Source organism: Salvelinus sp. IW2-2015, unplaced genomic scaffold (assembly GCF_002910315.2).
Source record: "Salvelinus sp. IW2-2015 unplaced genomic scaffold, ASM291031v2 Un_scaffold3180, whole genome shotgun sequence".
NCBI classification, from domain to species: domain Eukaryota; kingdom Metazoa; phylum Chordata; class Actinopteri; order Salmoniformes; family Salmonidae; genus Salvelinus; species Salvelinus sp. IW2-2015.
Genome location: NW_019944467.1, coordinates 38,019 through 56,249, shown reverse-complemented (window position 1 = coordinate 56,249; position 18,231 = coordinate 38,019). Strand labels below are relative to the sequence as shown.

The 18,231-nt window shown below is 42.8% G+C and overlaps 1 protein-coding gene across 1 annotated transcript in view; it reads right to left on the bottom strand.

The window, feature by feature from the left end:
* The window catches only part of ascc1 (activating signal cointegrator 1 complex subunit 1), a 25,152-nt gene extending 6,988 nt beyond the window's left edge, over positions 1 to 18,164 (bottom strand). Inside the window, 9 exon segments of the mRNA XM_070440923.1 lie at positions 5,705 to 5,771; positions 8,428 to 8,443; positions 10,038 to 10,162; positions 11,433 to 11,552; positions 12,426 to 12,558; positions 14,925 to 15,113; positions 15,682 to 15,779; positions 17,516 to 17,594; positions 17,901 to 18,164. Of these exon segments, the coding sequence (XP_070297024.1) occupies positions 5,705 to 5,771; positions 8,428 to 8,443; positions 10,038 to 10,162; positions 11,433 to 11,552; positions 12,426 to 12,558; positions 14,925 to 15,113; positions 15,682 to 15,779; positions 17,516 to 17,594; positions 17,901 to 18,033 (960 nt within the window). The 5' untranslated portion in view covers positions 18,034 to 18,164.
* Positions 18,165 to 18,231: the final 67 nt, after the last annotated feature.

The window sequence follows — 18,231 nt, the reverse complement described above, 5'->3', positions numbered from 1 at the left end:
TGCACATAATACGTCGGACCAGCGTCTATAGGGTTCTGGTTAAAAGTAGTGCACTTATAGTGACCAGGGTCTATAGAGATCTGTGTTAAAGTAGTGCACTATATAGTGACCAGGGCCCATAGGTTCTGGTTAAAAGTAGTGCACTATATAGTGACCAGGGCCCATAGGGATCTGGTAAAAGTAGTGCACTATATAGTGACCAGGGCCATAGGGTTCTGGTTAAAAGTAGTGCACTATATAGTGACCAGGGCCCATAGGGATCTGGTTAAAAGTAGTGCACTAATAGTGACCAGGGCCCATAGGGTTCTGGTTAAAAGTAGTGCACTATATAGTGACCAGGCCCATAGGATCTGGTTAAAAGTAGTGCACTATATAGTGACCAGGGTCTATAGGGATCTGCGTTAAAAGTAGGCACTATATAGTGACCAGGGCCCATAGGGTTCTGGTTAAAAGTAGTACACTATATAGTGACCAGGGCCTATAGGGATCTGGTTAAAAGTAGTGCACTCTATAGTGACCAGGGCCCATAGGGATCTGGTTAAAAGTAGTGCACTCTATAGTGACCAGGGCCCATAGGGTTCTGGTTAAAAGTAGTGCACTAGATAGGGAATAGTGTACGCTACTGCGCTGAAGGCTCAGTTTGTCATATCTAAACATTGGGAGGACCCCCAAGGTGAATTCAATTCTAACGTGCTTCTACACCTGCATTGCTTGCTGTTTGGGGTTTGAGGCTGGGTTTCTGTACAGCACTTCGAGATATTAGCTGATGTACGAAGGGCTATATAAAATAAACTTGATTGATTGACTGTATGAAAGCCCTCTATAGGCTGCCATGCTGATTTATCCTCTACACACTGCCTTCGGAAAGTATTCAGACCCCTTGAATTTTCCCACATTTTGTTACGTTACAGCCTTATTCTGAAACTGATTAAATACAACAATTTCCTCCTCAATCGACACACAATACCCCATAGGGGCGGTTAGAGCGTTGGACTAGTAACCGAAAGGTTGCAAGATCGAATCCCCGAGCTGACAAGGTAAAAATCTGTCGTTCTGCCCCTGAAGAAGGCAGTTAACCCACTGTTCCTAGGCCGTCATTGAAAATAAGAATTTGTTCTTAACTGACTTGCCTAGTTAAATAAAGGTTAAAAAATAAATAATGACAGCTAAAACTGTTTTTTTTTTTAAAGTTTTACATACGTTTTCAGACCCTTTGCTATGAGACTCAAAATTGAGCTCAGGTGCATCCTGTTTCCATTGATCATCCTTGAGACGTTTCTACAACTTGATTGGAGTCCACCTGTAGTAAATTCAATTGATTGGACATGATTTGGAAAGGCACACACCTGTCTATCCCACAGTTGACAGTGCATGTCAGAGCAAAAACTGCTGCAGAAATGTTTTGGTACACTTTCCCAGATCTGTGCCTCGACACAACCCTTCTTGGACTCTACGGGGCTCTACCTGTCTTGGGCTCTACGGACAATTCCTGCAAGCCATGAGGTTGAAGGAATTGTCCGTAGAGTTCCAAGACGGGTTGTGTCGAGGCACAGATCTGGGAAAGTGTACCAAATCCCACAGTTGACAGTGCATGTCAGAGCAAAAACTGCTGCAGAAATGTTTGGTACACTTTCCCAGATCTGTGCCTCGACACAACCCTGTCTTGGAACTCTACGGGCTCACCCTGTCTGGACTCTACGACAATTCCTGCAAGCCATGAGGTTGAAGGAATTGTCCGTAGAGTTCCAAGACAGGGTTGTGTCGAGGCACAGATCTGGGAAAGTGTACCAAAATATTTCTGCAGCATTGAACGTCCCCAAGAACACAGTGGCCTCCATCATTCTTAAATGGAAGAAGTGTGGAACCACCAAGACTCTTCCTAGAGCTGGCCGCCCGGCCAAACTGAACAATCAGGGGAGAAGGGCCTTGGTCAGGGAGGTTACCAAGAACCCCATGGTCACTTTGACAGAGCTCTATAGTTCCTCTGTGGAGATATGAAAACCTACCAGAAGGACAACCATCTCTACAGCACTCCACCAATCAGGACTTTATGGTAGATGACAGCCCGCTTGGATATTACATTTGTAAAAAAAATAACACACTACTATATGTTGATTAGATCATTTCAACTGCCTGAGTCATTACCCCATAATGTCAAAGTGAAAACATGCTTTTAGAAATGTTTGCAAATGTATTGAAAATGAAATACATAAATATCTAAATTACATTAGTATTTAAACCGCTAAGTCAATACATGTTAGAATCACCCAGCGATTACAGCTGTGAGTCTTTCTGGGTAAGTCTCTAAGAGCTTTTACACACCTGGGTTGTACAATATTTGCACATTCTTTTTAAAAGTCTTCAAGCTCTGTCAAGTTGGTTGTTGATCATTGCTTGACAGCCATTTTCATGTCTTGCCATAGATTTTCAAGCCGATTTTAGAGTCAACTGTAACTTGGCCACTCAGGAACATTCAATGTCGTCTTGGTAAGCAACTCCTGTGTAGATTTGGCCTTGTGTTTTAGGTTTTTGTTCTTACACCATCCAAAGTGTAATTAATAACTTCACCATGCTCAAAGGGATATTTAATGTCTGCTTTTCTTTTATCCCATCTACCAATAGGTGCCCTTCTTTGCGAGGCATTGGAAAACCTCTCTGGTCTTTGGGGTTGAATCTGTATTTGAAATCCACTGCTTGACTGAGGGACCGTACAGATGTGTGTGTATGTGTATGTGTGGGGTACAGAGGTTAGGTAGTCATTACAAAATCATGTTAAACACTATTATTGAAGACAGAGTGAATCCATGCAACTTATTTTAATGTGACTTGTTAAGCAACTTTTTCAACTGAAGTTATTTAGACTGGCCATAACAAAGGGGTTGAATCTTATTGACTCAAGACATTTCAGCGTTTCCTTTCAAATGAATTTGTAAAATAAAAAATAAAACATAATTCCACTTTGACATTCTGGGTTATTGTGTGTAGGCCAGTGACAAAAAAAATCTCAATTTAATCTATTTTAAAATTCAGGCTGTAACACAACAAAATGTGGAGAAAGTCCAGGGGTCTGAATACTTTGTGAAGACACTGATCATTGGACCTAATGAGGAAATGGAGGCTGATTCCCAGTTCTAACAACACTCATAACATTCTAAATTCTTAAAGACTAATAAAATGTCATTGATCTTTTCAGTTATGGTTGGTTGGAGGGATCAMACCCAGAGTGTTGGGTTGGCTGGGACTTTAGGGTCGTCTGTCAGGAATATATTTCAGGTCCAATCAACACTCTATTCCAGTGTCTCTTAGTCATGGTCCTGGGGACCCAATAGGTTTGATGATGAGCCGATTAGTGGAATCAGGTGTTTAGCGCGAGGGCAAAAACAAATATTATCTATTTATTTTTTCCCTTTATTTAATTTGGCAAGTCAGTTTTAAGAAGAAATTCTTATTTACAATGACGGCCTACACCGGCCAAACCCGGACGACGCTGGGCCAAATGTGCGCCTCCCTATGGGACTCCCAATCACGGCCGGTTGTGATACAGCCTGGAATCGAACCAGGGTGTCTGTAGTGACGCCTCTAGCACTGAGATGCAGTGCCTTAGACCGCTGCGCCACTCGGGAGCCCAAAATGAACAGAACGGTTCCCATTCAAGTGAATTATTCATTGTTCGATCATAATATTTATATGTACTTAATCCTATCCGATAGCTATCTCTCTGGATTTAGCCTTTGGAAAAAACTGGGCCCAGGACTAGAGCACTACCAGCACTACTCTATTCAGACAGACCGCACCAGGAATATACTATTGTAGTTCTTACATTTTACCACCAGAGGCAGCTAATCCCATGAAACAGAGCCAGAGTAGTTGCATCACCTATCTGACTGTCTACCATCTTACTGACTACTGAATGAACTGTCTACCATCTTACTGACTGAATGAACTGTCTACCATCTTACTGACTGAATGAACTGTCTACCATCTTACTGACTGAATGAACTGTCTACCATCTTACTGACTGAATGAACTGTCTACTACTCACTGACTGAATGAACTGTCTACCATCTCACTGACGAATGAACTGTCTACCCTCACTGACTGAATGACTGTCACCATCTCACTGACTGAATGAACTGTCTACCATCTCACTGACTAAACTGTCTACCATCTTGACTGAATGAACTGTCTACCATCTCACTGACTGAATGAACTGTCTACCATCTCACTGACTGAATGAACTGTCTACCATCTCACTGACTGAATGAACTGTCTACCATCTCACTGACTGAATGAACTGTCTACCATCTCACTGACTGATAAACTGTCTACCATCTCACTGACTGAATGAACTGTCTACCATCTCACTGACTGAATGAACTGTCTACCATCTTACTGACTGAACGAACTGTCTACCATCTTACTGACTGAAACTGTCTACCATCTTACTGACAATGAACTGTCTACATCTTACTGACTGAATGAACCCTCTACCATCTTACTGACTGAACAAACAGTCTACCATCTTACTGATGAACAAACTGTCTACCATCTTACTGACTGAATGAACCGTCTACCATCTTACTGACTGAACAAACTGTCTACCATCTTACTGACTGAACAAACTGTCTACCATCTCACTGACTGAATGAACTGTCTACCATCTCACTGACTGAATGAACTGTCTACCATCTACTGACTGAACAACTGTCTACCATCTTACTGACTGAACAAACTGCTACCATCTCACTGACTGAATGAACTGTCTACCATCTCACTGACTGAATGAACTGTCTACCATCTTACTGACTGAATGAACCGTCTACCATCTTACTGACTGAACAAACTGTCTACCACTTACTGACTGAATGAACTGTCTACCATCTCACTGACTGAATGAACTGTCTACCATCTCACTGACTGAATGAACTGTCTACCATCTTACTGACTGAACTGTCTACCATCTTACTGACTGAACAAAGTCTACCATCTCACTGACTGAATGAACTGTCTACCATCTCACTGACTGAAGAACTGTCTACCATCTCACTGACTGAATGAACCGTCTACCATCTTACTGACTGAATGAACTGTCTACCATCTCACTGACTGAACGAACTGTCTACCATCTCACTGACTGAATGAACTGTCTACCATCTTACTGACTGAACGAACTGTCTACCATCTTACTGACTGAACTGTCTACCATCTTACGACTGGAACGTCACCATCTCACGACTGAATGAACTGTCTACCATCTCACTGACTGAATAACTGTCTACCATCTCACTGACTGAATGAACTGTCTACCATCTACTGACTGAATGAACTGTCTACCATCTTACTGACTGAAGAATTCTACCATCTTACTGACTAACAAACTGTCTACCATCCTACTGACTGAATGAGTGCTGCTAAATAAATCTCCCTGAGTGAGTGAGTCTGCTAAATCTTACTGCATTATGTAAGCCCTGGAAGGCTTTGTTTTCCTGGAATGTTCCTATTGCTTCTGTGAATAGTCGTTCCACCCGAAATATGATGGCGTAATAGTCAAGAATAAAGAAAACCGACAAAAACATATTATTGCTCAATATAGGAGAGAAATGATCTCCTATGAGACAGACCTAAGGTTGTATTGTTGAACAGACAGACTCAGGTAAAAGGTACCACCAGGATGTTTATTTGTTTGGTGTGTTTGACCTCTGACCTTTAATATGTTCCTGGCATCGAAGGCCTCCCGCTCCTTCATGTTCTGCCTTCCTCCTGTGCTTCGGCTGAAAAACACACAACAAAAGATAGGTAAACCTGAGCACCTGGGTAAACCCTGAGCACCGTGGGTAAACCCTGAGCATGCGGGTAAACCCTGAGCACGGTGGGTAAACCCTGAGCACGGCGGTAAACCCGAGCACCGTGGGTAAACCCTGAGCACCGCGGGTAAACCCTACACTGCGGGTAAACCCTGAGCACCCGGGTAAACCCTGAGCACGCAGGTAAACCCTGAGCACCGTGGGTAAACCCTGACACGGCAGGTAAACCCTGAGCACCGTGGGTAAACCCTGAGCACCGGGGTACACCTGACACCGTGGGTACACCCTGAGCACCGTGGTACACCCTGAGCACGCGGGTAAACCCTGAGCACTGTGGGTAAACCCTGACACCGCGGTAAACCTGATACTGAGAACGTTGTGGTTTCCAAAATAAATATTGGTGTTTTTGAGCCTTTTATGTTTTATCTTGCCTCTGCAACTGCACAACGAGCATGAGGAAGTCTATCGCTGTGGTATATTTCTCCAACGAGCATGAGGAAGTCTATCGCGGTGGGTATATTTCTCACAACGGCATGAGAAGTCTATCGCTGGGGGGTATATTTTTCACAACGAGCATAGGAATCTATCGCCGGTGGGGTATATTTCTCACAACGAGCATGAGGAAGTCTATCGCTGTGGTATATTTTCACAACGAGCATGAGGAAGTCTATCGCTGGTGGGATATTTCTCACAACGAGCATGAGGAAGTCTATCGCTGGTGGGGTATATTTCTCCACAACGAGCATGAGAAGTCTATCGCGTGGGGTATATTTCTCACAACAGCATGAGGAAGTCTACGCTGGTGGGTATATTTCTCACAACGAGCATGAGGAAGTCTATCGCTGGGGGGTATATTTCTCACAACGAGCATGAGGAAGTCTATCGCTGGTGGGGTATATTTCTCACAACGAGCATGAGGAAGTCTATCGCTGGTGGGTATATTTCTCACAACGAGCATGAGGAAGTCTATCGCTGGTGGGGTATATTTCTCACAACGAGCATGAGGAAGTCTATCGCTGGTGGGTATATTTCTCACAACGAGCATGAGGAAGTCTATCGCTGGGGATATTTCTCACAACGAGCATGAGGAAGTCTATCGCTGGTGGGGTATATTTCTCACAACCAAGTAAAAAACGGTGTCTGGACCCTTAGAACACGACATTTACATCCAAAATACAGATTTGGTTAACAAAAAGGTGAACTTTGGAAAAAAGCCCTTTGACCCTAATGAACAAAACACACATCTAGTGTATTAGGTGGACAACCCTATTTATAAAATCTCAAATGTGGGTTAACGAGTTTAGTGGAGTTCACCGTCAACCCCACCGTTTATTACAACACTGTTCAAACCAGGTGGATATCTCTATGAACTGTACTGGGAGATAAGATCCTAAATGACTCTCTCTCTCTCTCTCTGAAAAACACTAAACAAATGACAGCCTTACCACCACCAGCCTGATTTGTCAATGTCCCTGTATTTTATGTAATAGCTGTGATTCTAACAACATAATGCTGACCATTCATCTGGTATGCAGCAGTGACGTAACTAAAACACTGCATTCTGAGCAATTCTACTAGTCAACAACAAGTGCAGAACCAACAGTAACCTTCCCTCCTCCCTCCCTCCCTCTCTCTCTCTCTCGCTCCCTCTCTCCCTCCCTCTCTCTCTCTCTCGCTCCCTCTCTCGCTCCTCTCTCTCTCGCTCCCTCTCTCTCCCTCCCTCTCTCTCGCTCCCTCTCTCTCGCTCCCTCTCTCTCGCTCCCTCTCTCTCGCTCCCTCTCTCTCGCTCCCTCTCTCTCGCTCCCTCTCTCTCCCTCCCTCTCGCTCCCTCCCTCTCCGCTCCCTCTCGCTCCCTCTTTGGCCACAACTCTGTTTGTGTGCAACAGACAGAGTGTTTTCCAACAGCAGTGACAAGGGGTTTCATTCAGTTGGCTGTGGATCAAGTCCAGCCCTAGTTCTTTCATGCATGAGTTTACACAGGCTGGGCAGCTGAGAGACTGGCCAACAACACTGGGCTGGGCAGCTGAGTGTCCAAGAGCACAGGACAAAGGGAGGGGTCTGTCCAAAGCACAGGACAAAGGAGGGTCTGTCCAAGAGCACAGAAAGGGAGGGGGTCTGTCAAGAGCACAGGCCAAAGGGAGGGTCTGTCCAAGAGCACAGGACAAAGGGAGGGTCTGTCCAAGAGCACAGGACAAAGGAGGGTCGTCCAGAGCACAGGACAAAGGAGGGTCTGTCCAAGAGCACAGGACAAAGGAGGGTCTGTCCAAGAGCACAGGGAAAAGGGAGGGTCTGTCCAAGAGCACAGGACAAAGGGAGGGTCTGTCCAAGAGCACAGGACAAAGGAGGCCTGTCCAAGAGCACAGGACAAAGGGAGGGCCTGTCCAAGAGCACAGGACAAAGGGAGGGCCTGTCCAAGAGCACAGGACAAAGGAGGAGCCTGTCCAAGAGCACAGGACAAAGGGAGGGTCTGTCCAAGAGCACTAAAACTAAGCACTAAAACTCTGTTTACTACTTCAGGAACAGGGACTGGGTCGCTCCTCTTTTCAGTTCACTGCAACGAGCTGCAACAAACACTCAAACTGGACAGTTTTATCTCTTCATTCAAAGACTCAATCATGGACACTTACTGACAGTTGTGGCTGCTTTGCGTGATATATTGTTGTCTCTACCCTCTTGCCCTTTGTGCTGTCTGTGCCCAATAATGTTATACCATGTTGTGCTGCTGCCATGTTGTTGTTATGTGTTGCTGACACAAATAAAATGTATTTTTAAAACATTTTTATATATATATATTTTTATTTATTTTTTATTAATATATTTTTTATCCTAGCCCTCGCCTCGCAGAAGGCCTTTTGTAGGCCGTCATTGTAAATAATAATTTGTTTGTAACTGACTTTCCTAGTTAAATAAAGTTTAAATAAAATACATAAAAAAAAAAAAAATATATTAGGGGTTGTTATTGTTGTATTGTACATCCATGTTGTTGACATGGGGTGTGTGTTCAGGTGTCAGTTTGTTTCACTAATGTGATTATGCCATGACTCCGTGTCCAGTGACTGACTTAATGTCCATCTTTATGCTGACTGACTCCGTGTCCAGTGACTCTGACTTAATGTCCATCTTTATGCTGACTGACTCCGTGTCCAGTGACTCTGACTTAATGTCCATCTTTATGCTGACTGACTCCGTGTCCAGTGACTCTGACTTAATGTCCATCTTTATCTGACTGACTCGTGTCCATGACTCTGACTTAATGTCCATCTTTATGCTGACTGACTCCGTGTCCAGTGACTCTGACTTAATGTCCATCTTTATGCTGACTGACTCCGTGTCCAGTGACTCTGACTTAATGTCCATCTTTATGCTGACTGACTCCGTGTCCAGTGACTCTGACTTAATGTCCATCTTTATGCTGACTGACTCCGTGTCCAGTGACTTCGACTTAATGTCCATCTTTATGCTGACTGACTCCGTGTCCAGTGACTCTGACTAATGTCCATCTTTATGCTGACTGACTCCGTGTCCAGTGACTCTGACTTAATGTCCATCTTTATGCTGACTGACTCCGTGTCCATGACTCTGACTTAATGGCCATCTTTATGCTGACTGACTCCTGTGTCCAGTGACTCTGACTTAATGTCCATCTTTATGCTGACTGACTCCGTGTCCAGTGACTGCCTTAATGTCCATCTTTATGCTGACTGACTCCGTGTCCAGTGAGTCTGACTTAATGTCCATCTTTATGCTGACTGACTCCGTGTCCAGGAGTCTGACTTAATGTCCATCTTATTGCTGACTGACTCCGTGTCCAGTGAGTCTGACTTAATGTCCATCTTTATGCTGACTGACTCCGTGTCCAGTGACTCTGACTTAATGTCCATCTTTATGCTGACTGACTCCGTGTCCAGTGACTCTGACTTAATGTCCATCTTTATGCTGACTGACTCATGTTCCAGTGAGTCTGACTTAATGTCCATCTTTCTGAGTGGGAGGAGAACGAGGGAAACAGGCTCACATTATCAGGAGGATACTCTGRGTCAGTTTTAGACAGTGRAAAGCCTGCTTTGAGAGAACAGTGACACTTATTTAGCATTTTCATTTCAAGTACGTGTATATGTGTGTGTTTGCGTTTGTACTCTAGTAAGTGTCCTTGTTTTCAAGATGAAGCTCCAATACACATACCTAAACACACATCAGTGACGGCCATAGACAAAACCACTTTCTTCATCCTACCTGAAGCAGCCTTCCTGAACAGAGTGTTCATCACTGTGCCGTGCAGTTTCACTCTGTCCCATTCTCTGACCATCAGCCCTGAGGAAACAAAGTGGTCCACCAGCCGCTCCACAATGGCCTGCAGCCTGCACAGCAGACAGTCAACACAGAGGGTCAACACAGAGGGTCAACACAGAGGGTCAACACAGAGGGTCAACACAGAGGGTCAACACAGCAGACAGTCAACACAGAGGGTCAACACAGAGGGTCAACACAGAGGGTCAACACAGAGGGTCAACACAGAGGGTCAACACAGAGGGTCAACACAGAGGGTCAACACAAGAGTTAGTTGTTGTTACCAGGGAGCAACCCTCTCACACGGTTGACATCCTAACGATGAACATCATTTTAAATGTACTAATTGTCACTCAATCTGTCATTAAAAAAGTAAACTGTAAAAATACTAATAATACTACATGGTATTTACAGTGCTTTCGTTAAGTACTCATACCCCTTGACTTTTTCCACATTTTGTGACGTTGCAGACTTATTCTAAAATTGACTAAATTGTTTCCCCCCCCCTTCAACAATCTACACACAATACCCCATAATGACATATTTCTAAAAACCTGTTTTTGCTGTTTGCAAATGTATTAAAAACGTAAAACTGAAATACCACATTTACATAAGTACACAGACCCTTTACTCAGTACTTTGTTGAAGCACCTTTGGCAGCGATTACAGCTTCAAGTCTTCTTGGGAATGACGCTACAAGCTTGGCACACCTGTATTTGGGGAGTTTCTCCCATTGTTCTCTGCAGATCCTCTCAAGTTCTGTCAGGTTGGATGGGGAGTGTCGCTGCACAGCTATTTTCAGGTCCCTCCAGAGATCAACCGATCGGGTTCAAGTCCGGCCTCTGGCTGGGCCACTCAAGGACATTCTGTTATGCACTGACAACTGTAGGACCTTATATAGACAGCTGTGTGCCTTTCCAAATCATGTCCAATCAATTGAATTTACCACAGGTGAACTTCAATCAAGGTTTAGAAACATATCAAGGATGATCAATGGAAACAGGATGCACCTGAGCTCAATTTCGAGTCTCATAGCAAAGGATCTGAATACTTATGTAAATAACGTATCAGTTTTTTTTTTAAATACATTTGCAAATCATTTTAAAAAACTGTTTTCCCTTTGTCATTATGGGATATTGTGTGTAGATTACAGAGGTTTTTTGTTGTATTTAATCCATTTTTAGAATAAGGCTGTGTCAAGGGGTCTGAATACTGAATACTTTTCCCTAAGGCACTGTATATAGTGCTTTTMAAGGAGCCAGAGTCACTGTGGTACAAACTGTGGTTAAAGAAAGAGACATGAGAGTATCCAACCCTCAAGAGAAGCAACCAGACTCTTACTTGTCCGAACCATCTTTGACTTGGACCTTGGCATACAGGACATCCACCATGGCTGGGTCATCGTTCATGTACTCAATCCCTGTCACCTCCAACGGGAGGGGCTTCCCTTCTGTGATGGTCCTGAAACATAATGTGTGTTACATGACATAATGTGTTACTTGACATGACATAATGTGTGTTACATGACATAACATAATGTGTTACGTGACATAACATAAACTGCTGTCGGCTTAACATGCACATAACGTGTGTACATGACAACACTGTGTACTTGACATAACAAGACAATGTGTTACTTGACATGACATAATGTGTGTTTACATGACATAGCATGACATGTGTACATGACATAGCATAATGTGTGTTACATGAACATGACATAATGTGTGTTACATGACGTAACAATGTGTTACATGACATAAACAATGTGTGTTACAGACATAACGTGTGATACATGACATGAAGTGTTACATGACATAATGTGTTACATGACATAACAATGTGTGTTACATGACATAACGTGTGTACATGACATGACGTGTTCATGACATAAGTGTTACATGACATAAAATGTGTTACAGAACAAATGTGTTACATGACATAACATAAACATGTGTTAAATGACATAATGTGTGTTACATGACATGACATAACATAATGTGTTACTTGACATAACATAACATGACATGTGTTACATGACATAACATGTGTGTTACATAACATAACATAATGTGTTACATGACATAACATGAGTTACATGACATAACATAATGTGTTACTTGACATAACATGATATAACATAATGTGTGTTACATAACATGACATAATGTGCTACTTGACATAACAATGTGTGTTACATGACATAACAAACATGTGTCCCTGGCTCCAACTCCAATTTTTTTACAATCTAGATAGGGATAGTCCCTCCCTATTTCAGTCTGTTTTCATCCGTTTGATTCCTAATAACATGACCCAGTTGTCAGTCAGTCATACCTACTTATAAAGTCCTGACAGTGCTGGAGTTGTTTACATGCTTGGGTCACTTCCAGGTCGTTCAGCAGAGCCAGGTGCCGACTGTCAGATGGACTTAGCAGGTTCTGGAAGATGCTTCCCTCTACTCCGTGTCCTTAACAAGAGAGGAGACCTGAGATGAACTGACTGCACAGAGAAACGCGTTAGGTGAAGTTGCCCCTAGACACTGATCTTAGGTCCGTTTTGCATTTCCCCCACAGATTAGAGGTCGACCGATTATGATTTTTCAACACCGATACCGATTATTGGAGGTCCAAAAAAAAGCCGATACCGATTAATCGGGACGATTTATTTATTTATTTGTAATAATGACAATTACAACAATACTGAATGAACACTTATTTTAACTTAATATAATACATAAATAAAAAACTTATTTAGTCTCCTTAAATAATGAAACATGCTCAATTTGGGTTAACTAATGCCAAAACAACAGTGTTGGAGAAGAAAGTAAAAGTGCAATATGTGCCATGTAAAAAAGCTAACGTTTAAGTCCCTTGTTCAGAACATGAGAACATCTGAAAGCTGGTGGTCCTCTTTAACATGAGTCTTCAATATTCCCAGGTAAGAAGTTTTAGGTTGTAGTTATTATAGGAATTATCGGACTATTTCTCTCTAATACGATTGTATTTCATATATCTTTGACTATTATGTTCTTATAGGCACTTAGTATTGCCAGGGTAACAGTATAGCTTCCGTCCCCTCCTCGCTCCTACCTGGGCTCGAACCAGGAACACATCGACAACAGCCACCCTCGAAGCAGCGTTACCCATCGCTCCACAAAAGCCGCGGCCCTGCAGAGCAAGGGGAACAACTACTCCAAGTCTCAGAGCGAGTGATGTTTGAAACGCTATTAGCGCGTACCCCGCTAACTAGCTAGCCATTCACATCGGTTACACCAGCCTAATCTCGGGAGTTGATAGGCTTGAAGTCATAAACAGCGCAATGCCTGAAGCTTACGAGCCTGCTGCTGCCTACCACCGCTCAGTCAGACTGCTCTATCAAATCATAGACTTAATTATAACATAATAACACACAGAAATACGAGCCTTAGTCATTAATATGGTCGATTCCAGAAACGATCATCTCGAAAACAAACGTTTATTCTTTCAGTGAAATACGGAACCGTTCCGTATTTTATCTAACGGGGGATCCATAAGTCTAAATATTCCTGTTACATTGCACAACCTTCAATGTTATGTCATATTACGAATTCTGGCAAATTAGTTCGCAACGAGCCAGGCGGCCCAAACTGTGCATATACCCTGACTGCATGTAATGAACGCAAGAGAAGTGACACAATTCACCTGGTTATATTGCCTGCTAACCTGGATTTCTTTAGCTAAATATGCAGGTTTAAAAAATATATACTTCTGTGTATTGATTTTAAGAAAGGCATTATGTTTATGGTTAGGGACAGTCGTGCAACGATTGTGCTTTTTCGCAAATGGGGTTTTGTTAAATCATCCCCCGTTTGCGAAGTGGCTGTCTTGTTAGGAAGAAATAGTCTTCACACAGTTCGCAACGAGCCAGGCGGCCCAAACTGCTGCAATACCCTGACTCTGTTGCAAGAGAAGTGACACAATTTTCCTAGTTAAAAGAAATTCATGTTAGCAGGCAATATTAACTAAATATGCAGGTTTAAAAATATATACTTTGTATTGATTTTAAGAAAGGCATTGATGTTTATGGTTAGGTACACGTAGCAACGACAGTCCTGTTTTGCGAATGCGCACCGCATCGATTATATGCAACGCAGGACACGCCAGATAAACTAGTAATATCATAAACCATGTGTAGTTAATTAGTGATTATGATTGATTGATTGTATTTTATAAGATAAGTTTAATGCTAGCTAGCAACTTACCTTGCTTCTTACTATATTCGCGTAACAGGCGGGCTCCTCGTGAGGCAGGTGGTTAGAGCGTTGGACTAGTTAACCGGAAGGTTACAAGATTGAATCCCTGATCTGACAAGGTAAAAACTTGTCGTTCTGCCCCTGAACAAGGCAGTTAACCCACCGTTCCTAGGCCGTCATTGAAAATAAGAATGTGTTCTTAACTGACTTGCCTAGTTAAATAAAGGAGTAAAAAAAATATATATATATATTTTTAAATCGGCCCAAATCGGTGTCCAAAAAAAACGATTTCCGATTGTTATGAAAACTTGAAATCGGCCCTAATTAATCAGCCATTCCGACTAATCGGTCGACCTCTAGTTGAGATTAGTATTGGGGGAAGAGGAAGCTGATCCTAGATCTGCACAATTTAACCCAGAACCAGACAACCATAGAAACTAAAACAGGGACCTAAGATCTCTGATAGCTATTCAGTCAATATAAACATGAATGGAATATAGTCAAATCTCAAACTGGAGTTGGAGAATATTATGCACGATTTTACAGATTGTCATCCCTCCCATCCGCCACGCACGCACGCACGCACGCACGCACGCACACACACTTCCTTACCTGAGAACACTGCTCCAACACCTCCTCTTTAAACCTCAGGAATCCATCCTGAACTTGAGGGTGGTTAAGAGCGAACGACAGGAAGTGGGTGAACGGCTGCTTCTTGCGAAAGCTCTGCACCAGGAGCTCGACACGAGTCACGGCAGAGGACACCGCGGCCTTCTGGGAGCCAGTGATCACTGGAACAATGTGAGACYGTTATTGTGTGACTGTAAATGTGAGACTTTTATTTTGATATCCCATGATTCTAGCCCTTAGGAGAAGAGGTTCCTGGATAACGCTTCAGTCTTGAGTTTAGCGTGGTTGCTGGACCCACGTTCTTGGCTGACTTTTATTAATAAACTCATTAATATGACTTGACTGCTGACAGAAAATCCCTGAAATCCCCAGAGGTAGAGAAAGGAGAGTTTTGCTAGACTGGTCCCAGATCTGTTTGTGCTTGCATAGTGAACTCCTATAGTCATTGTTWATCACTTGCCTAGTTAAATAAAGGTTCAATCAAATAAAAACATGAAATGWCTTGTAATTCCGACCATATGAGTTGGTGAGACAGCACAAACAGTCATAATATGGGACGAGGCTACAGTGTTGCACCAGTATCTTTACTATAGACCTCTGGTTTGGGCTGGTCTCCAAGCTCTGGTCCAGGGYGTTACGTGCAGCCTGACCCTTCTTCAAGAAGGCTGAAAAAGGCTCAAGCCCCTGGACCAGAGGTACTGGTCTCTCCGCTAATAAAATRCCACTCACCGATCTGRCCTTCCACTCCTTGTTTWGGAATGTTGATGTCTGTCTTTGTGTCTGCCTCTAGTCTTCTACGTGTCTCTCCTTTCCTCCCGATGATGTATCTGTTAAAAACAACAACACACACTTCTCTGGTTAGTACACCGTATCCTTGATTTTCATTGAAGATGTACACATAGACCTAATGACCATAATGAAATATACACACACACACACACACCTAATTTGCCTAAAATATTACACCGTTACCATGGTTACCTCATGGATATTCAGTCTTAAAGAAATTTCTACAAGCCAGAATGTTGAATAAAATGATATTTAAACATGACGGTAGGAAGTGGAGATAAACACAGGAAAGGATTATTAACCAGACTTTACGGGGCGTCGGTGTGTATGACTCTGTCAGCTTGTATTCCTGCTATACTACATGGCACAATAACAGCACTTACTGTCGACCGGGGAAGCTCTAGCAGGTCAGAAATTTGACAAACTGACTTGTTAGAAGGTGGCATCCTATGACGGTGACACGTTGAAAGTCACTGACCTCTTCAGGAAGGCCATTCTACTGCCAATGTTTGTCTATGGAGATTGCATGGCTGTGTGCTCGATTTTATACACCTGTCAACAACGAGTGTGGCTGAAATAGGCTAATCCTCTAATTTGAAGGGGTGTCCACATACTGTTGTAGATATAGTGTATGTGAAATGAGCACGGGCAAAGTGTGTATGTATTTTCAATCTTCTGATGCATGGCAGGTAGCCAGGCGTACCCAAACGTTGTCGACTGAACCACGTTTCCTCGCAATCAGCTGGAAGTGCTTGCGTCTTACTGCAAACTAAAAATCGGCAGCGTTCGGTCTCTGGTTGGGTTACACTTGGCCATTGTTTACATATTGTGCTAAATGTGTACGTCGCATGCGAATCGCGTGAAGTATTGAAACTTCAAACCAACAGAACCATATACAGACCAGCGTACTGAAAGTCGGGCTAAAAACACTTCCCTGTGGACAACGGGTAAAGTAAGTCCAAATTAGGTTTATTCAACATTTTTGATCTGTAATGGGACGGTTCGGAAATGTTGAGCTCACACGTTAGAGACGAGAGAGTGTGGGTCATCTACTCCCGGATCCTAAAATGGACTAACACCTCAAATCAAATCAAATTTTATTTGTCACMTACACATGGTTAGCAGATGTTAATGCGAGTGTAGCGAAATGCTTGTGCTTCTAGTTCCGACAATGCAGTAATAACCAACGAGTAATCTAAAACCTAAACAATTCCACAACTACTACCTTATACACACAAGTGTAAAGGATAAAGAATATGGACATAAACATATATGAATGAGTGATGGTACAGAACGGCATAGGCAAGATGCAGTAGATGGTATCGAGTCTCATTACTAGTATTACAGATTACAGACTATGAGATGAGTAATGTAGGGTATGTAAACATAAAGTGCATAGTTTAAATGGCTAGTGATACATGTATTACATAAAGATGGCAAGATGCAGTAGATGATATAGAGTACCAGTTATTACATATGAGATGAGTAAATGTAGGGTATGTAAACATAAAGTGGCATAGTTTAAAGTGGCTAGTGATACATGATTTACATAAAGATGGCAAGATGCAGTAGTATGGTATAGAGTACAGTATATACATATGAGATGAGTAATGAAGGGTAGTAAACATAAAAGTGCGTAGTTTAAAGTCATATGCGTCATCGACTCATGAAGTGCTTCCCAACTGGCACCTATTCCCTTAGGGCTCTGGTCAAAAGTAGTGCACCGAATAGGTGCCATTAAGGGTGCATAGCCTACATGGTGTTTGTAACTCACTTGTAAAGAACACTTGGGACATCAATGGCACAGCTGAAACCTTTGTCAGTCTGTTCTATGGAGTGGCTGTCACAGAACTCTCTCGTCAAACGTTCACTGCTAATCAAAACAACAAAGTGCATGTTGAGATCGGCAAGAACATGTTGGTGTTCCATAACAGGTGCAGCAGGGACAAATAGGAGAGGAGACAGCTACATTTAGAGGAGACAAGCATCCACAACACATTGCGGTGGTCAATTGGTCAGCTATAACTAGCTAAGTCTCAGTAGAATAAGGTCAATTATCTGGTAGTACTGACAGTATTGTAGCATCTGTCTTATCTAGATAGCTATAAGTTAGCTGGGGTTGTAGGGAGCTAGCACCACTGAGGTATAATGGCTAGCACTGAGGACCTAGCTACCTGGTGGTCCCATGTAGGAGTCGTCCTCTTCCCCCTCTTCATACTGGTCTTCTTTGATGGTATTTCTTCTGTATACTCTTCCACTTATGTTGATCAATGATGGACGTAAGATTTCCATTGTAGCAGTTATCTTGAATAGTAAATAAAACKATATATACTGTAGTGAATAGTAGCTGCCAACTAYGTGTGKGCTCTTTGGCTGTTTTGCGACATACGGCAGTTTGACGTAAARTAACCAGCTGATTACGTAGTCGCTGATCTCTAMRCTGCATGGATAGACATTCMGCGCTCGCAACAAATTAATGATGCGCCAATA